A 26,032-nucleotide genomic window follows, 5' to 3' on the forward strand; every position below is an offset into this window, starting at 1 on the left:
AGAGAAACCAGTAACCTGAAGAATTTGGTGCTTAACAGTTGCAGAAACTCCCCCAAAGTAGATCTCACCTTTGTCACTATTGGCATAGAGGCAAGACCAAGTAGAGAAAAAGCCCAGGGTATTTAAAACTGCAGTGACATAGGGTACATCACCTTGGTGAAAACCATAAGATCATCAGCAAAGACGAGGTGGGTGAGCTTGGTCTTAGAGCATTTAGGATGGTAAGATACATTTGGCTGGGAGCAAATTTGCCTAAGGTACCTAGACAAAATTTCCATGCTCATCACAAACAGGTAAGGGGAAAGTGGATCCCCTTGCCTAACACCACTTTGCCCTTTAAAGAAACCATGAGTAGTGCCATTAAGCTTCAAGGAGGGAGTGGTGATACAACGCATTATCCAAGTGATAAACAAACGGGGAAAGTTCAAGGCCTTAAGCATATTCTCAATGAAGCCCCATTGCAAGGAATCAAAAGCTTTCCTAATATGAACTTTAATAAGACACCTAGAAGTCAGAAATTTTCGGCCATATCCTTTAACCAAAGATTGAGAGAGCATTATATTTTCATGGATACTCCTATCCTGAACAAAGGCAGCCTGTTCAGGGCCAATGATAGAGGGAAGAGAAGGTCTCAATCTCTTGGTTAAGATCTTACTTATGGTCTTGTACATAGTGGAGCAGCAAGATATAGGTCTAAAGTCAACAACATATGATCAAACCTTCTTTTTTGGGATCAAAGTAATCAAGGTAGCATTAGCTTGCTTGCACATCCTCCTAGTCTTAAAAAAAGGCTTTACCAGCTTTGCAGAAATCCAACCCTATAGTATCCCAAGAGGCATTAAAGAAAGCAGATGAAAAACTATCTGGTCCTGGGCTCTTATCAGACCCAATCTCAAAAATAGGTTCCCTGATCTCAGCATGCTCAATAGGTTTGTTTATTAAGTGCCTCATAATCAGTAGCTTGAATACATAGCCCTTTGTAACACCCCCAATACATCCGTCCTTTTTCTTTAGTTTCCTGTTTAATGATTAACAATTAACGGACAAAATCGGGAGTGTTACGAGCACGAGATGAATCGTGCTAGTGATTACAGCTCAAAATTTGTATACTAAAACAAAATTTGTATACTAAAGGTAAAATTATAACTAAAATTAACCAAAATAATTTAAGACAATAATTACATATTTTCGTACTTAGAAACTCGAAATTACATTATTTAAGCAACAAAAGTCCATTTGAAAACTTGCGGAAGCGTAAAATATAACAAAAAAATTTTGACGTGGCCAAAAAATGTAGCAAGCTAATAGTCGTAGAAACGTCGCTCTCCATTTCCGTGCAGCCAAGCAATTATCCAAGCAAAAGCAAAAGACTCATTGAACCTATACTGTGGGAAATAATCTGAATACTTCCCTTAAAATAGAAGGATTATAACGAATTTAATTAAGACGATCACAAGTCATAAATAAAATACATAAACAAAATAAAGGATTTAGAAATAACCTTCGGTCCTAGCAAATATGGCCTAAGAACAATATCAAAGTAGATATTTGCCTATCAGTTGCACCCAAGACGATATGAGATATGCCCTTCTGATTATGCTAGAATCGATCTAAAATTTTCTGTAAAATTATTTTGTTTTGTGTTTTTTACTGATGAGAGGAGGCACAAAAATCCCTTAGGAAAAATTAGGTCAGAATGATAATATCCCTCACTCCCTATATACCGTGTATAAGGAGTTAATTAGGGTAGATTATCTCCTTTTAATTTTCGGCCCATTTGACCGAAATAAGGAGTATATTTCCTTATTTTCGGTTGATCCAAAAATGTATAAAATGTGTTAAATTGTCATCTAGTGAGGATCGAACCCATGACCTTTTGGTTTGTGTACCCTCACTATTACCACTATGACACATTCAACTTGTTGATATTAAATATAACTGATTACATTTAATTACGAATTAACAGATTAATTCATCCAAGCTAACATTACATACATTTAATTAAATATAACTTATTATATTTAATTTACGAATTCACAGTTAATTCGTCTCAGCTAATATTATTTAATCTTCATTAAATAATTGTCTCATCAACACATTGACTAACTGTTTAGTCATATTAGGCATCAATGTGATCATATTTCTATAACCACATCTCTCAAACACATCCTATAGGTGTGACCTTTAGGGACAAATTGATCACCGCCATATCGTATGATAATAACGTCAAACTTTCTAGCAAGCCAACCGTTATTAGGTAAACGTTAATCAACTGATTAAATATACGAAGTATACCCTTGTGAACCTGTAAGAGATTTACAAATGTTATCACACTAATTTGTGGAGGACACAAACTCCAACAAACTCCCACTTGTCCTCACAAGTGTATGTGCGATAACCGATTCTCATATCCTAAAATTTCTCCCACTCAATGTAAAACAATTTGCAAATCCGCATTCACAAAGGTCGTATTTTACAAGCGATCATTATCAAGAGTGGTTTCCTCGACTAGAGAGTAACTTAACTGATTTACGAATCAACATTCGAGCATGGCCATGCATTTCAGTTACAACTCCTCGAGTGGCCCTGAGAAATAACTATACCTGATAAGGGTTGGATATTTTCCTCAACTCGAATCCTGCAGATGTAAGCACGTATGAAATGACCCGGAAAAAATGTACTTAGCCTCCGATTCACGGCAGATCGTGAGAAAGAAACCAAAGTCACCCAAAAGCGCCTTAATCTCAAGAGACGATCGATAGTCAAAAGAATCGACTCTAGGAACACAATGGATGTCCTATCCACGACCTGGCACCGAATGTTTTTAAACATTTAGGACTCCATTACGTTGTCACAAAAAGTTGTCCTACGAGGTATTGTTATAATCTCGCATCTATGATCGATCAGTCAACCGTTTGACTTATGGCTCGTTGAACCCACCATCAATCGACTGCACAATATAATAGCCGGAGTTATCGGCTCACATCGGCGATTACGGACCAAACAAATATAATGTAATTGATTCACTTTGTGACGTTCAATGTTGTCAGTACAATCCATATGAAAAACAAAATATTATAATAAAACGATGAAGTTATAAATAGTATATGAAAAAGATAATGTATCAAATCCATAATCAAGTACTACAACTCAGGAACACGTTTAATTCCCATGGAATTAACGTGCCCTACATGCTTATCATAATTCAACGGTTTAGTGAGAGGATCCGCGATGTTATCATCCGTCGCAATCTTGTCTATCACTATCTCCTCTTGCTCCACGTAATCACGGATCAGGTGAGCTTTCCGATGTACATGTCTAGATTTGTTGATAGACTTTGGCTCCTTAGCCTGGAAGATGGCACCTCTATTGTCACAATAGATGGTGATCGGGTCATTCGAACTAGAAACTACCGTAAGTCCTTGTAAGAATTGACGCATCCATATCGCTTCCTTTGCTGCCTCCGAAGCGGCATAGTACTCGGATTCAGTAGTAAAATCTGCTACAACACTCTGTTTGGAACTCTTCCAGCTGACCGCAGCACCATTAAGAGTGAAGACGAACCCGGACTGAGATTTTGAGTCATCTCGATCTGTTTGGAAGCTAACATCTGCGTAGCCGATTGCGCATAGCTTAGTATCGCCTCCATAAGTCAATACCCAATCCTTAGTCCTCCGTAGGTACTTAAGGATGTTTTTAACAGCTATCTAGTGTGTTTCACCTGGAGTCTTTTGGTACCGACTCGTCATACTCAATGCATATGCCACGTCTGGACGTGTGCATATCATGGCATACATGATCGATCCTATTGCAGGTGCATAAGGAACACGACTCATGCGCTCAATCCCTTCAGGCGTCGTGGGTGACTGAGACTTGCTCAACCGCATCCCGGTCGTCATTGGAAGGTTCCCCTTCTTGGAGTTGGTCATCTTTGAACTTCTCAAGAATCTTATCCAAATAAGACTCCTGATTAAGTGATAACGTCCGTCGTGATCTATCTCGGTAGATACGGATTCCCAAAATGCGCTGTGCCTCACCCAGATATTTCATCTGGAAATGGTTCTTCAACCATTCTTTAACCGAAGATAGGAGAGGAATGTCATTCCCAATCAAGAGTATGTCATCGACATACAATATCAAGAATACAATCTTGCTCCCACTCGACTTGATATATAAGCATGGTTCCTCGACCGATCGAGTGAAACCATACTCTTTTATCACCTGGTCGAAACGATGATTCCAACTTCGAGAAGCTTGCTTAAGTCCATAAATGGAACGCTTAAGCTTGCATACTTTCTTAGGATGCTCAGAATCTATGAAACCTTCGGGTTGCACCATGTACAACTCTTCCTCCAAATAACCGTTTAAGAAGGCGGTTTTCACATCCATTTGCCAAATTTCATAATCATGAAATGCGGATATCGCTAAGATTATCCGAATGGAACGTAGCATGACTACAGGTGCAAAAATCTCATCATAATGCAATCCGTGCACTTGAGTGAAACCTTTTGCCACAAGTCGTGCCTTATAGGTATCTGGTTGCGCGTCTCTGTAACGCTTTATTTTGTAAAGCCATTTGCACTGTAGAGGTTTTACCTTATTAGGTAAATCAACTAGATCCCATACGTCATTCTCATACATGGAGTCTATCTCGGATTGCATGGCTTCGAGCCATAGCTTTGAGTTGGAACAGGTCATAGCACCTTTATAGGTAACGGGTTCATTACTCTCTAGGACTAAAACGTCATTCTCCTCGACCATACCAATGTATCTGTCCGGAGGATGAGAGACTCTACCCGACCTCCTAGGTTCCTCAGGAATATTAACCGTATCATCAGTTGGAGGAACAACTTCCTCCATCTGTTCCTCGGTTGTTGGTTCTGGAATCTCCGACAGCTCGAAGGTTCTATTACTCATCTTGTTCTCGAGAAATTCTTTCTCTAAGAACGTCGCACTAGCCGCAACAAAAACTCGATGTTCGGTAGGCGAATAGAAGTAATGACCAAATGTTCCTTTTGGATAACCTATAAAGTATGTCTTGACCGATCGCGGGCCGAGCTTATCCTCGTGTCTCCACTTGACATAAGCCTCGCAGCCCCAAACCCGAATAAAGGACAAGTTAGGGACCGTTCCCTTCCACATTTCATATGGAGTCTTGTCGTGACTTTAGACGGACTTCGGTTAAGTATAAGAGCAGCTGACAAAAGAGCAAAACCCCATAATGAATCAGGCACTACGGTGTGACTCATCATGGATCGAACCATATCAAGTAAGGTTCGATTTCTCCGTTCGGACACACCATTCAATTGAGGTGTTCCAGGTGGACTTAACTGCAGAACGATTCCACAGTCATTCAGGTGTTGATCAAACTCATTTGAAAGATATTCGCCACCCCGATCTGAACGGAGTGCTTTAATCTTTCTACCCAGTTGGTTTTGTACCCTGTTCTGGTATTCCTTGAATTTCTCAAAGGACTAACTTTTGTGCTTCATTAAGTAGACATATCCGTATCTACTCAAATCGTCCGTGAAAGTGATAAAATATCTATAGCCATCTCTAGCGGTAATTGACATAGGTCCACATACATCCGTATGTATGAGTCCTAATAGGTCACTAGCGCGCATTCCAACACCTTTGAAGGAAATTCGAGTCATCTTGCCAATGAGACATGATTCACACGTGCCATATGTAGAAAAATCGAATGCGGGAATGGTCCCATTATCGACGAGTTTCTTCACACGTTTCTTATTTATGTGTCCCATTCGACAATGCCATAGATAGGTTTGATCTTTGTCACCAATCTTTATTTTCTTATTATTCACGTGTAATACTTCTGTGGTTTGGTCTAAGATATAAATTTCATTCATGGAAACTGCTTTGCCATAAATCATTTCATTGAAAGAGAAAATACAGCTATTATCCTTTATTGAAAATGCAAAACCGTCTTTAGCAAGTACGGAAACAGAAATAATGTTCTTAGACAAACTGGGTACATAGTAATGTGATTATTTAAAAATAACTCAAAACCACTAGGGAGTTGGATTACATATGTTCCCTTCGAGACAAAGAAGACAACTCGTGCTCCATTCCCGACACGCAGTCCACATCACCTTTTTCGAGAGGTATGATGTTCTTTAGGCCCCGCAAATGATTACATGAGATGAGAACCACAACCAGTATCTAGTACCCAAGTTCTGAAACTTGCATGGTTAATCTCAATCATATGAATATAAGATGACATACCAACAGGAACGACGCGGCCTGCTTTGATGTCCTCACGGTAGACGGGACAGCTCCTTCTCCAATGTCCAGTCTTGTGACAATTTCCGTTTTAGAGGAAGATCCCATCAACTTTATTTTAATTCATTTTAAGTGAACTAATATCTAGCATGCGAGAATGAATAAACTAAGGTGATGGCTTAAAGACTGTGACATCTGCATGTCCATGAAAACTAACATACAACCTATATGAGTCAATTTTCATGCATTTTAGTAGTAGGTGGTTTGGTTTTAGGCGGAATATGATGCATAAACTATCATGTGAATGAAAACAATAAGAATGAAAACGTAAAACAATAAAAGTTCTAGTATGGCCTATCCTATCAAAATAAACAATAAATACAAGTTTGGAATCCATCCTTGGACCCGAGAAGCTTGTATTGATGTTCCATCTTGATCCATGTAGCGGGAGTGAGCTCCATTCACCATCTTTAGTCTTCTTTTGAAAAATACAATAAATAAAATTTACATAATAAACCTATTTATTACATTCTAATTTCAAAACCCAAAAACTAAAGAAAAAGGGAGATTCGAGATCTCATAATTACATTAAAAATTATGTTTCCTTCATTACGAAAACATAATTTGACTAAGGCCACACTAAGTATTACAACTGATTGCAAAAATACAGAAATTAAATTCATTCAATCGATTCATTCAACAAAAATAAAATAAAATGCATCAACTAAAATAAATTAAACATACATGACACAATTCCTTAATTATGTTGATTAATTTATCCAAACCACCTATTTAAATCAAATTAAGTGACAATTCCTCAATTAATCACATTAATTTCAATCTTAATCCATATTAAACTTGTAATATGTATTCAATCCGTCAAAATTTTAAACTGCTTTAAAATAATTCGGTATCTTTTAATTGTGAACCGTTTCACAATAACTAATTGGCCAAAATCAAAACAAAAACAAAATCCTTTTTTTTTATATGGTCTCGGCATAAACAAAGAAAAACAAAACAAGCATGTTTCTTATTTTATACACGGTTTTATCTGTAAAAACCGAAACAATTTTTTTTTTTTTTAAATTCTATCCCCTGTGAACAGTAACAACAACAAAAAAATTTCTTTTTTTTTCGGATGCTTTTCCAAAACGGCATAAACAAAACAACCGCAAAAAAATTTAATCGGTTTTTCTTAGAAAATCCGAGAGGAAAAAAACAGAAATTTTTTTTTTTATAATACTGTTCATCCGTGAACATTACAGAAACAGCAAAAAAAAATTTCACGGTTTTTAAATTAGGACCCTAATGCCTTTTTAATTTCAACTTAATCTGCATTAAATCAAACATGACGATTCCATTTATGTTTTAACTTAATCTGCATCAAATCAAACATCTACCAATTCTTCATATGATAATTTTAACCGATTAAAACAACATTATGAAAAATAAAAATGGAAATCTCGCATCAAAAAGAACAAACACCGGCTGCAAACATTTTTTTTTTCAATCGGCATTAACAAAAAAAAACAGTCGTGCCCTAATTTTTTTCGGAAACCCTAAAAGTTTACATACAATTTTATGAAAATCATCAAAATTAAAATTCGTGGCCTTTGCTCTGATACCACTTGTGGGAAATAATCCGAATACTTCCCTTAAAATAGAAGGATTATAACGAATTTAATTAAGACGATCACAAGTCATAAATAAAATACATAAACAAAATAAAGGATTCAGAAAGAACCTTCGGTCCTAGCAAATATGGCCTAAGAACAATATCAAAGTAGATATTTGCCTATCAGTTTCACCCAAGACGATATGAGATATGCCCTTCTGATTATGCTAGAATCGATCTAAAATTTTCTGTAAAATTATGTTGTTTTGTGTTTTTTACTGATGAGAGGAGGCACAAAAATCCCTTAAGAAAAATTAGGTCAGAATGATAATATCCCTCACTCCCTATATACCGTGTATAAGGAGTTAATTAGCGTAGATTATCTCCTTTTAATTTTCGGCCCATTTGACCGAAATAAGGAGTATATTTCCTTATTTTCGGTTGATCCAAAAATGTATAAAATGTGTTAAATTGTCATCTAGTGAGGATCGAACCCATGACCTCTTGGTTTGTGTACCCTCACTATTACCACTATGACACATTCAACTTGTTGATATTAAATATAACTGATTACATTTAATTACGAATTAACAGATTAATTCGTCCAAGCTAACATTACATACATTTAATTAAATATAACTTATTATATTTAATTTACGAATTCACAGTTAATTCGTCTCAACTAATATTATTTAATCTTCATTAAATAATTGTCTCATCAACACATTGACTAACTGTTTAGTCATATTAGGCATCAATGTGATCATATTTCTATAACCACATCTCTCAAACACATCCTATAGGTGTGACCTTTAGGGACCAGTTGATCAGCGCCATCTGTATGATAATAACGTCAAACTTTCTAGCAAGCCAACCGTTATTAGGTAAACGTTAATCAACTGATTAAATATACGAAGTATACCCTTGTGAACCTGTAAGTGATTTACAAATGTTATCACACTAATTTGTGGAGGACACAAACTCCAACGTATACACCAAAATTTAACACTGCTCCCCAGTATGGCGGGAAAATACCATATGGTTCATAACAGACGCACCAAATTTATAAATAGTTGGGTGGACACACAAAAACCGGAAAATATCAACCAACCGTGGTTGAGTAAGTAAAACCAAGTCTCGTTACAAATATTTAATTTATATAGGAAACTAGTATACATGTAACTAAAATGTTCAATACCAAAAACATAAAATTTTAAACCACTTTTCCTTTTCTATTAAATCATTTAAAAAATATTCCACCAATACTTTATCATGAAATCCGGGTAGAGGAAAATAGAAGGTTTAGTCAACCAAGTTTCGAACCAAGGATCACCTCCCCAACTATGTAATTACCTGGCCAAAAGTCCCGAGTGTGCACGCCCCTCAAAGAGCTTACCTCAAAGAGGAGGATCAGAAGGCGGGGTCTCGATCAACTAACCCCCACTGGACACCTGTATAGGAGTTCTTGTTCATGGAAACATCCTACCCTCTACCTCATGAAATCCATCAAAAGAATAAAACTTGATTTCCAAACTTAAAACCATTTCATATCCCATCAATAACAACATTATCCAAGAATATAAATAAGAAATAATTTTTCAAAACCATTCTCACAAACATTTTTACCGAACATTTTAAATTATCAAAAGATAACTCCATTAGTAAAAGACCCGCTTCACCAACCACTTTAAAATATCAAAAGACGGCTCCATTTGTATTGACCTGCCTCAAACCATTTAAACATCCTTCTTTGTCAAATATTATACCAAAACATATATATGAAAAATAATTTCTTAAGCCTTTTTCTATAGTTTTATAAAATGACAAGCATTTTCCTTACCTTGTCGGAAATGAGCACTCCACAAAAGTGACCACTAGAACTCCTCGACTACAAACTCAGAGTCTACATAATATTTATATACATTCCATATCAATACACATAAGTTAAACAATCCAACCTATATACAAACTAACGATCTCTAAGCCAATTATGAATCCAACCTCCCTTTTTACAAGAAGGTTTGCATACATTCTTGAAGAAATAAGTTAACCAAAGATTTAGCTTTAAGGTCCCATGTTTATATTATTGTCATATCAAGCTTACCCACTTTAAATTTTCATACTAAATAGCAAAACATAAATAGGTAAATCAAAGACTAAAGTTAAACTACTTTCAGCACAAATCAATTTCTGTCCAGCTCTACTAAAACAGCTCTATAGACCAAACCGTATATTGAAACGTTCCCAATTTGTTTATACAAGTTCTACACTTCAATATCTAAAATTTCATCTCTAATAGTCATCCCCCAATTCTGCACCGATTATTAATTACAAATCCTGCAAAGTTACAGCAATTACATCGACACTAAAATTCAATCAAACATGTTCTTACTTCATACAATAAACCCCAATTTCGTCCTAATCAAATCCTAAACAAAATTAACAATTAAAAACCAGAAAATATAAGACTATTTCATATTTGTTATACCTTACTTAACATCATTAACAAAATCGTCACAAAACCCCTTGATTGAATAGTTCATACAAATCATAACAACAATCAAAAATCAATGAAATTTCATGCTTTTGGTGACAAATACTACTCTAACTAACTACAATTAACAGAAATAAGTGATAAATTATGATTAACTTACATATTTAGAGAAGAATTGAGAGCAAAAATTGCCAATAAACGATGAACTAGGGTCGTTTTCCTCTTCTAGTCTTCTTCCCTCTTTTTTCCTTCTAATTTTTAGGTTTCTGTATTGTGAGAATGTGTTATTTCTTCAATCGACAGTAAGGTCTATGCCAAAGACACGTTTTGTGTCAATTCATCACTTTTTTTTTTACTTAATAAGTTATTAATATGGTTCCGGTTAATATAATACGGGTTCACTTTTCGATCCGAGTTAATAACTTATGTCTCTTATATTAATAAGTCAGTTTCTTCTTATTACTAAAGTTATCTCATTATTATCTATAACCGTAACTTAGACCATTAAATTATCCACTCGTTTACTAATTATTATATTAGTCATTACCAAATTATTAGGGTGTTATACCCTTGCTGAATAAAATGCACATCCAGAGGAGCAATAGGGGTAGCTGTTCCCAGCAGATGCTCATAATACTCGGTAAAAGCATGCCCAACATTGTCAAGCCCAAATCTATCATGGCCATTCATATCCTTAATTTGCCCTATGATTTGTTGTTGCTTCCTCTCTTGAATCCTGGCATAGAAATATTTTGTAGAAGAGTCATTCTGAGAAATGTGCTCAAGCTTAGCTTTTTGCTTTAGAATATTTCCCTCAGCAGTTTTCAGCTTCACATAGTGATCTAAGAGTGATTTCTCCTGATCAAGGAGGGCAGCAAATATAGTGTTCCCCTGAATAGCTACTTGGCACTTATGCAGCTTCTCCTTAGCAGAACAAACTTTTTGAGTAATACTACTGTAGTGCTGCTTATGTGAACTTTTGAGACCAAACTTAACTTCCTTCAATTTAGAGAGAAATTTATAAGTATTTGATCCCTGAACAGGGTTATCCCAGGCAGTTTTGACTATTGAATGATAGTCAGGATGGTTAACCCAGTAGTTTAGGAAACTGAACCTGGAGCCAATGTTTTTATCCTCAAAAGCAGTAACTAGGAGAGGGGAGTGATCGGACATCCCAGCAGGCAGAAAGTTCACAGAAGTAGCAGGGAACTGAGTAGACCACCCAGGATTGATAAGTGCTCTATCCTATTTTGACCACATTCTAGTGCCCACTCCCTGTTTATTAGTCCAGGCACATTCACATCCTATACCTTGGATATCATCCAAACCACACTGAAGCAAGAGAGTATTGAAATCCAGAATATTCTCCAGATGAGGAGGGGTATTACTGATCCGTTCAGTGACACTCCTGACAACATTAAAGTCTCCCAAAAAATGCAGCTATTCACAGTGAGACTAATAGCAGAAAGAGCAGCCCATAACTCAGTCCTCTCCTGAGCATCATTGCTAGCATAAACCACAGTAAAATGATATTGCTGGCATGTTGCATGATGAGTAACAACACAATGAATAAACTGAGCATGAATAATAAGAGGGTGGATAGAGACAGTAGCAGGCCTCAAAATTAACCAAATTCGACAATTAACATGATACTTATAGTTGCAAGGCACCTTGTAAGCATGGAATTGACTAGTGAGAATAGCTTTAGAGTTTTTCTCCTTTATTCTAGTTTCAAGAACCCCTAGAATATCTACCCTAGTAGTATGCAAGAAGTCAAGCACTTCCTGCTGCTTGAGGGGGTCATTCCCCCTTCTAATGTTCCAAGTAGAGAGCTTCATTTACCTCTATCAGGGGAAGCCCTTCCTCTAAGATGAAAATCTAACTCACATAGATATCTTTCGATGGGGATGCTCTCTCGATGGCTATTTGAGTCACCACCATCCTATCCTCCTTGCTGCATTCTAGATGCATTACAGTAGGGTGAGAATGAGGATCAGTCTCTTCCAGTAGACCCTTCTCCCCAATGGCCAAGAGAGGATCCTCCCCCACACTATCTGATGAGGTACCACCTAACAGTAGGGAATTACAACTACTCTCAGTAGCATTGTTTTGATATGTCTGCTCCAAAGTATCACGATTATCTTGGATGTGGCCAAGAGCCTCCAACAAGGGTGTAAAACTATTAGTTAAAGTGATATGAGTGTTATCCAGAGACTTAGATGAGGGAACTCTCTTCAAGGCTGTTTGAGTATCCCCCACCTTGTCCTTCTTGTTGCATTCTTGATGCATTTTAGTAGCAGTAGGAACCACAAGGAAACTCTGAGCCTTACCCATCAATTCATCTTGTGATCCAGTAGCTACTGAGGTACCACCTAGCAGGCAAGGCTTTTCCACAGGCTGAAAGACTTTTTTTTAACTTTGGGAGGACCAGGTGGCTTTGGTTTAGCCTGGTTCCTCTTGCAAGAACGTTCAAGATGTCCTATCTTCCCACACTCAATGCAGTATTGTGGGAGCCATTCATAAACAATTCGTTGCTCAGAAGGCCCAAAGGGAGTGTTGAGACTTACATAATCACGCAAAGCTGAGAATATGTCTGTTTCCACCATTACCCTAGGAAAGGATAGGTTCTCTTTACAGGTAGTTGGTACATCAGCAAACATTGGCCTGCCAATTCTGCTAGCCATTTTACTAAGAACTGTACTGGACCAGAGATAGGGATCTAGATCATGGAAAAGGACTTAGATGGGTATGGTAGAGACGTTCTCCATGATAGTAGAGAAAGAGGGTGTCCACTGCTTAAGAATAAGGGAATATGTGTTGAGCTTCCAAGGACCAGCTTTGCGGACATTATTCATCTCTTCAGCAGATGAAAACCTAAAGCTAAACCATCCCTTTTTGTAATACTGAACAATTGGCTTAGAAAACCCACCCCAATGCTTGGTAGGATAATCACTCATCTGTTTCAAGGAAGGTTACATACCAATCACATGTCCCATAAGGGTATTCTGCCAAATCTGAAGTTCTTCCTGAAAATCCTGAAGAACAACATCAATGTCTCCTTGAGATTGGCTCTCTTTGCACAAGAACAGGCCCATTCCTATAGGGTTCTTGGGTTTCACAACCTCCGTCCAATTTTTTGAAGGCTCCACCCTACTACCAGGAAGAACAGGAGAAGACTCAGAATCCTTATCAGCTATAACAGTAGCAGGAACTTCCCTTGCAACTGATGCAAAAACAGTATTAACAGTAGCGGGAACTTCCGTTTCCACTGATGAAGAAACATCATTAATAGTAGCAGAAATGGAGGAACCATCAATGCTTCTAGGCACTTCAATGGAAGCTCCACTATCTAACTCTTCCGCAACAACAGTAGCAGTCACAAACACAGCCGCAGAACTCACAGGTGTAGGAACATTCATGGCGGTAGTTGCAATAGATGGAATTAAAGAAACAGACGGAGAACTAACCAAGCGAATAGGTGGAGAACGAGAAGATTTACCTCTTCCAGTAGAGGAATTGAACGCATTAACGATTAAATCGTTAACACACACAGGATTTCGATTTGGGGATTTATGGGTTTTGGAAAAAGAATCAGAATTGCACACCAAAGTACTATCAAGATGATCAGCAGAGCTTGAGGAGTGTAATGGTGTCCTTGCTTTCAGCGGGCGCCCTCTTCTACGCGCCATGGAGCTTGAACTTGTGTTTTAATGGCGGACGAAAAACAGAAAAAATCGGTTATAGAGAGAGAAAATTCATCTCTCTATTAATATTTATTTATTATTATTGTTGTTGTTGTTATTATTATTATTATTATTGTTGTTGTTGTTTTTGTTGTTGTTGTTGTTGATGATGTTGTTGTTGTTGTTGTTATTATTATTATTATTATTATTATTATTATTATTATTATTATTATTATTATTATTATTATTATTATTATTATTATTATTATTATTATTATTATTATTATTATTATTACTATTATTACTATTACTATTACTATTACTATTACTATTACTATTAATATTAATATTACTATTAATATTACTATTACTATTACTATTACTATTACTATTACTATTACTACTATTACTATTACTATTACTACTATTACTAATAATACTACTATTACTATTAATATTACTATTACTATTATTATTATTTTTTTTTATTTCTATTTTTTTTTTTTTTTTTGAAAGAGATCAGCATTCTCATTCATAAGAAAGAAAAACAAAGCGTACATGGTTGACCACTAAAGGAAAGCAAGATGACCCATCCCTAAGCTACTAATACATTGAGCATGTCATAACTTAGTATGCCCTTCTGCCAGGCATACATACGCACACAAACACAATACTTAATCCAACGTAAAAGCTGCTCCACAGAACGTGATTGACCCACAAAAATACGCCTGTTTCTTTCATGCCAGAGCCCATAAATTTCGGCAGCAAGAGCACAACAAGCTAACGTCTTCCTCCATGTTTTGCATTTATACCTAGCCAGCTTATAGAGCTCATGTTTGAGGCTCAGAATACGTCTAGTAAGCCCCTGCCATATCAGAAGACCCTGCATTACCTGTGTAGAGTATGAGCAGCTGAAGAAAAGATGTTGATGATTCTCCATAGCCATACCACACAGAACACACCGGTTAACCATGATCATACCCCTGCTACAGAGATTATCAACAGTGGGGAGAGCTTTATGAGCAGCCAAGGTAGAGATGAAAGTATGCTAAGGGACAATGACACCATCTAATAGGGGTTTCATCCATTGCAAGGAGGCACATGGCCCCTGGAAAATGTTGTACACCTCCCTTAGAGGTAGCTTACCCTGCAATTTCCAGGTGGAAAATAAAAGTTTAGCAGCATCCATGGAGCCGACTTTGAGAATGAATTCGTCCCTAATGTTCAGAATGTGTTGCCAAATGGGGGAGGCAACCTTATCAAGATCCCAGCCTGATTGATGCAGCAGGACATATTCCCTGGACCAGTGCATCCAAATAGAGTCATAGTGATAGAGATACTTCCAAAACATCTTGAGAAGCAACGTTTTATTCCAGCTAAGTACTTCCCTTATGTCAAAACCCCCTTGAGATCTTGCCCTACAAACTTTTTGCCAACTAAAAAATACCATTCTTCTGTGAGATCCATCTCCCCAAAGAAATTGTCTGCAAACCTTCTCAATGTCATGCACAATCCCTTGTGGGAGGAGAATGCAAGCACACCAGAAGGACTCAATACCAAAAATGACAGAATTGAGTAATTGAACCTTACCAGCATAGCTAAGTTGCTGACTGGCCCAATACCCAAGCTTACCACGAATCTTAGCCAACAGAGGTTGGAACATGTCCTGAGTTAGCCTGGAATAATGCAGTGGGGTGCCCAGATACTTGAATGGGAAATGGCCCTCCACATAGCCAGTGTGGGCAAGAATCAGAGCTTGAACATCAGGTCTAACACCAGCAAAATAGATATTAGTCTTTGTAGGGTTTGGTGCCAGGCCAGAATAATCAGAGAACAGCTTGAGGCACTCCTGAACAGCAGCAATAGAGGGTAAATCTCCCCTAACAAACACCAATAGATCGTCTGCAAAAATAAGATGTGTAAGATCCAGCCTGCAATATTTGGGATGAAAACTGAATTGATCAAACTTTGGAAGTCCCCTTAAAAGTCTAGATATGAACTTCATACAAAGGACAAAAAGTAAAGGAGATAAGGGGTCTCCTTGTCTGAGCCCCTTTTTCCCTTTAAAGTAACCCACAGCTGCCCCATTAATCTTGAGAGAGTATCTTGGACTAGAGATCAGTGTAATGATCCAATTGCAGAAAGGGGGGGGGAGGATGCCATAGAGAGGGAGAATAGCTTGCAAAAAAGCCCAATTAACACTATCAAATGCCTTCCTGATGTCAACCTTGACCACACATCTAGGAGTTTTATACTTTCTGCCATAGCCCCTAACAAGTTCAGTAGCCAACATGGTATTATCAAAAATAGACATGTCTTCCACAAAAGCAGCTTGCTCCTTCCCCACTATTAGAGGCATGACCTTTTTAAGCCTGTTAGTCAAGATCTTGCTTATGGTTTTATAAATTGTTGTACAACAGGAGATTGGTCGATAATCTAAGACAGTGGTGGGAGTTTGCCCTTTAGGAATAAGAGTAATCATTGTTGAGTTAACCTCTTTAAGAAGCTTTCCAGTCCTGAAGAAATCCAAGATAGCAGAGGTAAAACTAACACCCACTACATCCCAAGCAGCCTTGAAAAACCCAGAAGAATAACCATCAGGCCCCGGGCTCTTGTTACAATCAATTGAAAAAAGGGCGTCTTTGACCTCCAAGGCAGTGATAGGAGATATCAGAGTGCTCCCTTCTCCCAAAGTCAGTTGAGGACCAGCTGCCATGATAGACTGATCAGGGGCTTTCACCTGGGTGTCAGTTCCTAGAAGACTAGTGTAATAAGCAAGGAAAGCATCTTCAATATCCTTTGGCTCAGTACACTCAGTCCCCTGCAAGTCAAGCACTTTTGTGATAGTGGAATTATTTCTTCTAGCAGCTATTTTAGAATAAAAATAACTAGTACTAGCATCTCCCATTTTGGTATCAAATTCTTTAGCCCGCTGGTAAGCTATACTCAGCTCCACATTCTTAAATTTGCAGTAGTCCTTACTAAGAGCCTCCTCATCAGCAAGAAGGGTGGGGTTAGTTGGATCAAGTTGAAGTTGCAGTAGTCATTATTATTATTATTATTATAATTATTATTATTATTATTATTATTATTATTATTATTATTATTATTATTATAAAAACCGCAAACTGTTATTTATCAAGCAAAAGTTTACAAGAAATTAGTGCGCAGCGGAGATACAATATGGGCCCTCACTCCCTTAGCAATAGCAAAGCTAAGCCTAGTAAAAATGTAAGCGGCCGCGCGAGCCCCTGCATCCTGAGAAACAGAGAATATCTTGATCCGCTTGAGCAAAGTCACAGCATCTGTATCCAGCTCTCCCAAGGAAGAGAAAGAGAAGGGTAGAAAACCATAACCAGCCGTCATGCACAAATCCCGGTACTTAGCACACTTTCGCTGAGCAGCATCAACAACAACCCGACCCGGCAAAAAATCGGACAACCCAGTCTAAAACAAGGGGGAAGACCCCGTCAGATCGACACACAAATCCTACCCCATGTCCCAGGAATAAAGAAGCAGATCCGCCGGACGAAGGGAGCTCCATGTCCATCTTCCAAACCGATATTAACCTCCTTACCAGTGGAGATCCGCGACCTGTAGCAGATGTCCAATAAGGTGTCGAGAACGAGGTTATGCCGATGCTTAACGCCCACAGTACCAGCACAGGACACAACATGATCACCATAGATATCCCCGTCAAAAACTCGAGACCAAGAACGACAGGGCCGAGACACCGAGAACAACGGGACACCCAGCCGATAGGTAAGCACACTACGATAGGTCCTCCAATTCATAGTCGGCCCCAACCCAGAAATAGGAACCGCACGCAACCAAACAGAAGAGTGAGCCCCCTGCTGAGATTTCCACAATGCAACCTGACACGGAGTCAAAGAGAAAAAAGAGTCCGAAGTAGCGGCAACCTTCGCGAAATATATATCTGTTAATTTATTCATAAGTTTAGGGGCAGCGATTTCACTTGGATCACACAAAATATCAGAACCTGTAACCTCATTAAAATTACGCATAACATCATCAAAAGTAGGGCCAACAGCAATGATATGAAAAGGATGTAAGAGCTTAGCCTGCAACTCAGCAGACTGCAAACGGGACGACAGAAAAGCATAATGCATGACATCCCCTGCCACATTATTATTATTATTGTTATTATTATTATTATTATTATTATTATTATTATTATTATTATTATTATTATTATTATTATTATTATTATTATTATTATTATTATTATTATTATTATTATTATTATTATTATTATTATTATTATTATTATTATTATTATTATTATTATTATTATTATTATTATTATTATTATTATTATTATTATTATTATTATTATTATTATTATTACTATTATTACTATTACTATTATTATTATTATTATTATTATTATTATTATTATAATTATTATTACTATTACTATTATTACTATTATTATTATTAGTATTATTACTATTATTACTATTATTATTACTATTACTATTATTATTATTTATTATTATTATTATTATTTATTTATTTATTTATTTATAATTATTATAATTATTATTATTATTATTATTATTATTATTATTATTATTATTATTATTATTACTATTACTATTACTATTATTACTATTATTATTATTATTATTATTATTATTATTATAATTATTATTACTATTACTATTATTACTATTATTATTATTAGTATTATTACTATTATTACTATTATTATTATTATTATTATTATTTATTTATTTATTTATTTATTTATTTATTATTATTATTATTTTTTTTTTATTATTATAAGATGCGCCCAGCTTTCATTAAAATAAAAGGTTTACATGAAATTGGTGGGGAGCCGAGAGACAATCTGGGCTCCCACGCCCTCAACAATAGTAAAGCTAAGACGAGTAAAAATGTAAGCGGCTACCCGAGCCCCAAAGATCCCGAGATACCGAGAATTTTCGGATCCGCTGAGCAAGGCAACAAAGATCCGAACTCGGCCTCCCGGTGAAGAGAAAGAGAAAGGTAGGAAACCTAACAACCGCTACCGCGCACAAATCCCCATACTTAGCACACTTTTCGCCGAGCAAAGATCGGCCGACAACCCGGCCCGCACAAAATCGCCAACCGGTCCGAGTCAAAGGTGAAGAACCCGTCGGTCGACACACACATCACGCCCCGTCCCAAGAATAAAGCAATAAATCCGCAGGACGAAGAGAGCCACCATGCCCATCAACCAAACCGATATCAACCTCCTTCCCCGTAAATACCGGATCTATAGAGATGTCAAAAAGAGTGTCCCGGACAAGGTTATGCCGATGTTTAACGCCCACGATCAAGACAAGAAACAACGTGGTCCCCAAAAACATCCAAAAAGAAAAACCCGAGAGCAAGGGGCCTAGATACCGTGAATAACGGAACACCAGACGATACCCCAAAGACACTACGGTAAGTCCTCCGTTCATAGTCCGCCCCAACCCGAGAGATAGGAACCGCACGTAACCAATCGGAGGAGTGAGAACCCGCCGAGATCGCCATAAAGCAAGCGGCGCGGTGTCAAAGAGAAAACAGACTCGAGGCAAAGAAGAACCGTATTGAAATAAATGTCGCCAATTTCTTCATAAGTTTGGGGCAGCAATTTCACTAGGGTGACCTAAAATATCGAACACGTAGTCGCAGAAACACACGTGACATCATCAAAAAGGGGCCAACGGCTACAACACTAGAAGGGCCGAGGAGCTTAGCCTGCAAACCAGCAGACTGCAAGCGGGACGCAATAAAAGCGTAAAATAAAACATCTCCCGCCGCATAGACACCAAGTCCACCAAGATGAAAAGGGAATGTAGCAAGGCGCCACTGCTAATCCCCAAATCCCCGCCCCGACGCGGTGACAATACGTTCAAGCTAGAACGCAGAGCGGTATCAAAAGGAAGATGGACAGACCCAAAAACACTAGGGGAGCAAGTACGAAAGGAGAAGTAGAGCTTAGAAATACCAGTACAAGCTCGAAGAAGAAGCAACTCACATTGCGGGTCCTCAATCCTCGCAACCAAGTCCATTAGCTCAATGGTCTTAGTTACTCTCGTCGCCACAATCTCACTGCTAAACCCAGGGCAAGTACTGACAGGTCCTCCCAATACTGTAACACCGCGCAATGGCCAAGAGATAGAAGTGGGGAAGACCCCAGGTAGCCGGCTCCGTGGGTCCTCAACAGGCCAAAATACCTCCGTCTTGGAGACATTAAGGTGTAAACCAAAACGAGGGCCATCCAACCTAATCAAGTCCAAAACCTTCCCCACCTCCAAAGTATCACCCACAATGGTGCCATCATCTAAGTACCATGCTTGCAAAGTGAGGTCAAAAGTGTCCCGAATCTTGCAAACCAAGGGATGCAAAACCAACGCGAAAAGCAAAGGCCCCAACGGATCACCCTGCTGAACACCCTGACAAGACCACAAGCAGTGCTCCCCATAAAAAAGGCGGGCGGGGCTGGAATAACAAAACTCCACCCAACGAGAGAGAACCGGGCAACGACGGCGAACCTCCTGGAGCATGGTCGAATGGTCAACAAGGTTGAACGCATTCTGGAAATCAACCAGCAGCATAGAAAGCCCCACCCGAGCCCCCCGAGCCTCAATGAGCCGGTTCAAGGCATGCAAAATAGCCTCTCCTCCACCGGACACACCCACCCCGAACTGTAACCCATCAAAATAAGAAGATAAAGACGGGCCAACCATAGAAGCACCAACCTTAGAGACAAGCCGTCTCCAGACCGTACCAACAGCAATAGGACGAACACCACCACCCGGCTTAACAAGCGGCGTGAGAGGGGCGCTGGCAATGTACTCACCCAGAGGAAGAGGACACCGGCCCTCAAGAAAAAGATTAACCACCCTAGTAATAGAAGCGATTAAATCATCTGAGATAGCCACAACAACGCCACTCAAACAGTCCATAAGGTGCTGGGCACGAAACCCATCCCTCCCACAAGAAGTGCCACGTGGGAAACTCCGAATCATATCCAAAACCACTGCTGAAGACGCAACAAGAGGATGATGATCCACAGACAAAGGAGGCAAAGAAGGAGGTGGGGCGACAGGGTGCTTCTCTTGCAAAGCCACAAGAGTGGCATCAGAGTAAGGGGCAATACCTGATGAAGAGAGCACCCGCACAGCAGCAGTATAATGACCATCACAAATCTTCCTCCGACACTGCCGAAGGTTAAGCTCACTCAAATCAAGATCCTCCTCCACACGAAAGGAAGGGGGAACCTCATCCAAAGTTGCCCGTAAGAGCTGCAAACTGCCACCAGGCACACCCCAAGCAAGAATAGCACTGGCAATACTCTCCTCCTGGCGCTGGCGTCTGACCGCGGTCCTACACTCAAGATTAATCCTCGAGGAAAAGGTCTTAAGTATACAAAGGGGCAACACAATCAAACGAATCCAGTAGGAAAGGTCACCTGGAGAGCCACCCACATCATCCAAAGCCCCTTTTAAAACCCGAGCAAACCCAAGGCGACACTTAGGAGGGATAGATTTCACAGTGCGTAACCCCAAAGAAAGCAAGCGATCAAGCAAAGAGACGGTCCAACCAACTGGCTCAACCCCAGCATCAGATGAGATAACCGACGGAGACGGAACAGTAGGTCGGGGAATACTAGAAATAAAAAAACGGACATGGCCATCATCACAAATCGGAGACGCGACAATGTCGTCCCGACTATGATGACACCTCTTAGGTAAGGTATGGGTTCTAAGGCACTCCCCACACAACCAAACCCCCATCCGCTGCAAAGTAATCTCAGCATTAGAATAAACAGTCAAACTATCCAAAAGAGTTTGACGGGTTAGAACCATAGCTTCACCACGACAGTGTCGATCCTGCAAGTGTCGTAGCATGGCAGTTTTAACAAGACCCTTACCACCATTATCCAGACACCCATGAAGACCAACAAACGGACAATGAAACCGTACCAAGTCGGGCATAACTCCAGTAAAAGAAGTCAAAAACAAACTTACCAAAAAAGGAGAACGTGCATGCAAATGTTGCACCACAAGAACAAACACAAACAGCACGGCCAAGGAAAAGAAAAGGAAAGGTGGAGGAAAGGGCAGGCCTGAACAGGACACCGGAGGAAGCACCTGTCCTGAGATTCCGAGAATTTCTGGATCCGCTTGAGCAAGGCAACAGCATCCGAACCCATCTCCCTAAGTGAAGAGAAAGAGAAGGGAGGGAAACCATAACCAGCTGCCGTGCACAAATCACCGTACTTAGCATACTTACGCTGAGCAGCATCAGCGACAACCCGGCCGGGCACAAAATCCATCATCCCAGTCTGAGTCAAAGGAGAAGACCCTATCAAGTCAACGCACACATCACGCCCTCTGTCCTAAGAATAAAGCAGCAAATCCGCAGGACGAAGAGAGCCACCATGCCCGTCAACCAAACCGATATCAATCTCCTTTCCCGCAGAAATACCAGATCTATAGCAGATGTCGAAAAGAGTGTCACGGACGAGGTTGTGCCGATGTTTAACGCCCACAGTACCAGTACAAGAAACATCGTGGTCCCCAAAAACATCATCAGCAAAAACCCAAGAGCAAGCAGGACAGGGCCTAGATACCGTGAATAACGGAACACCCAAACAATACCCAAGCACACTACGGTAAGTCCTCCCGTTCATAGTCTGACCCAACCCCGAGATAGGAACCACACGCAACCAATCAGAGGAGTGGGAACCCTGCTGAGATTGCCACAAAGCAAGCTGGCGTGGTGTCAAAGAGAAAACAGACTACGAGGCAAAGAAAGAATCGTCACGAAATATATGTCCGCCAATTTCTTCATAAGTTTCAAAGACAATTTCACTAGGGTTACCTAAGATAGCAGTAACTGTAGTCACGTAAAAACCGTGCGGCATCATCTTATTATTATTATTATTATTATTATTATTATTATTATTATTATTATTATTATTATTATTATTATTATTATTATTATTATTATTATTATTATTATTATTATTATTATTATTATTATTATTATTATTATTATTATTATTATTATTATTATTATTATTATTATTATTATTATTATTATTATTATTATTATTATTATTATTATTATTATTGTTATTGTTATTATTATTGTTATTATTGTTATTATTGTTGTTATTGTTGTTATTATTGTTATTATTATTGTTATTATTGTTGTTATTATTGTTATTATTGTTATTATTGTTATTATTATTATTATTATTATTATTATTATTATTATTATTATTATTATTATTAGAGAAAATTGTTGATTACAGCCTTTTAAAAATCACTTTTTGAAAATTACAATTGACCTTATATAATTTTTTTGTAAATTACATCCAAAATATTACTTTTCTTCTAAAATTGCACCAACTTGAGGATTCCGGTGAATTTTGATGATGTTTTTTCGATATACCCTTTATTATTTGAGAGCCTACATACCCAGATTTCTTACCTCTCCTTAACACAAACCAATTAATCACCCCAAACAACATCAAAACATCATCAAAATTCACCGAAATCCTCAAGTTGGTGCAATTTTAGAAGAAAAGTAATACTTTGGATGTAATTTACAAAAAAAAATTATATAAGGCTGTAATTTTCAAAAAGTGATTATTAAAAGGCTGTAATCAACAATTTTCTCTTATTATTATTATTATTATTATTATTGTTATTATTATTATTGTTATTATTGTTATTATTATTATTATTATTGTTATTATTATTATTATTATTATTGTTATTATTATTATTATTATTATTATTATTATTATTATTATTATTATTATTATTATTATTATTATTATTATTTTATAAAAGGATGCGCGCAGCTTTCTTTAAAAGAAAAACAAAAGTTTACATGAAATTGGTGGGGAGCCGAGAAACAAGTGGGCTCACACCCTTTAAACAACAAAGCTAAGTCTAGTAAAAATGTAAGCGGCCACCCGAGTCCCCGCATCCTGAGATACCGAGAATTTCTGGATCCGCTTGAGCAAGGCAACAGCATCCGAACCCAACTCCCCAAGTGATGAGAAAGAGAATGGAAGGAAACCATAACCCGCTGCCGCGCACAAATCCCCATACTTAGCACACTTCCGCAGAGCAGCATCAGCAACAAACCGGCCAGGCACAAAATTCGTCATCCCAGTCTGAGTCAAAGGAGAAGACCCGGTGAAGTCAACGCACACATCACGCCCCCTGTCCCAAGAATAAAGCAGCAAATCCGCAGAACGAAGAGAACCCCCATGCCCATCAACCAAACCAACATCAACCTCCTTTCCCGCAGAAATACCAGATCTATAGCAGATGTCGAAAAGAGTGTCACAGACGAGGTTATGCCGATGTTTAACGCCCACAGTACCAGTACAAGAAACAGTGTGGTCCCCAAAAACATCATCAGTAAAATCCCGAGAGCAAGCTGGACAGGGCCGAGAGACCGTGAATAACGGAACACCCAGACGATACCCAAGCACACTACGGTACGTCCTCCCGTTCATAGTCTGACCCAACCCCGAGATAGGAACCGCACGCAACCAATCAGAGGAGTGGGAACCTGTTTGAGATCGCCACAAAGCAAGTGGGGAGGTGTCAAAGAGAAAACAGACCCTGAGGCAGCAGCAATCGCCGCTAAATAAATATCTGCCAATTTCTTCATAAGTTTGGGGGCAGCAATTTCACTAGGGTTACCTAAGATAGCAGAACCTGTAGTCACAGAAAACACCCGTGCGGCATCATCTTATTATTATTATTATTATTATTATTATTATTATTATTATTATTATTATTATTATTATTATTATTATTATTATTATTATTATTATTATTATTATTGTTATTATTATTATTATTATTGTTATTATTGTTATTATTGTTGTTATTATTGTTATTATTATTGTTATTATTGTTATTATTATTGTTATTATTGTTATTATTTTTATTATTATTATTATTATTATTATTATTATTATTATTATTATTATTATTATTATTATTATTATTATTATTATTATTATTATTATTATTATTATTATTATTATTATTATTATTATTATTATTATTATTATTATTATTATTATTAGAGAAAATTGTTGATTACAGCCTTTTAAAAATCACTTTTTGAAAATTACAGCCTTATATAATTTTTTTTGTAAATTACATCCAAAATATTACTTTTCTTCTAAAATTGCACCAACTTGAGGATTCCGGTGAATTTTGATGATGTTTTTTCGATATACCCTTTATTATTTGAGAGCCTACTTACCCAGATTTCTTACCTCTCCTTAACACAAACCAATTAATCACCCCAAACAACATCAAAACATCATCAAAATTCACAGAAATCCTCAAGTTGGTGCAATTTTAGAAGAAAAGTAATACTTTGGATGTAATTTACAAAAAAAATTATATAAGGCTGTAATTTTCAAAAAGTGATTTTTAAAAGGCTGTAATCAATAATTTTCTCTTATTATTATTATTATTATTATTATTATTGTTATTATTATTATTGTTATTATTGTTATTATTATTATTATTATTGTTATTATTATTATTATTATTGTTATTATTATTATTATTATTATTATTATTATTATTATTATTATTATTATTATTATTATTATTATTATTATTATTATTATTATTATTATTATTATTATTATTATTATTATTATTTTATAAAAGGATGCGCGCAGCTTTCTTTAAAAGAAAAACAAAAGTTTACATGAAATTGGTGGGGAGCCGAGAAACAAGCTGGGCTCCCACACCCTTAGCAACAGCAAAGCTAAGTCTAGTAAAAAGGTAAGCGGCCACCCGAGTCCCCGCATCCTGAGATACCGAGAATTTCTGGATCCGCTTGAGCAAGGCAACAGCATCCGAACCCAACTCCCCAAGTGATGAGAAAGAGAATGGAAGGAAACCATAACCCGCTGCCGCGCACAAATCCCCATACTTAGCACAC

General features: G+C 37.7%; 1 protein-coding gene across 1 annotated transcript; it reads right to left on the reverse strand.

The window, feature by feature from the left end:
* Window positions 1-780: 780 nt before the first annotated feature.
* Window positions 781-12,187, reverse strand: LOC141601557 (uncharacterized). Its single transcript, XM_074421851.1, has 3 exons — window positions 11,660-12,187; window positions 10,918-11,558; window positions 781-1,018 (listed from the first exon to the last, which is right to left on the reverse strand). The coding sequence occupies exons 1-3, from the start codon at window positions 12,185-12,187 to the stop codon at window positions 781-783; spliced, it is 1,407 nt and encodes a 468-aa protein (XP_074277952.1).
* Between the last annotated feature and the right edge of the window lie 13,845 nt (window positions 12,188-26,032).

Source organism: Silene latifolia, chromosome 9 (genome assembly GCF_048544455.1).
Source record: "Silene latifolia isolate original U9 population chromosome 9, ASM4854445v1, whole genome shotgun sequence".
Lineage (NCBI taxonomy): Eukaryota > Viridiplantae > Streptophyta > Magnoliopsida > Caryophyllales > Caryophyllaceae > Silene > Silene latifolia.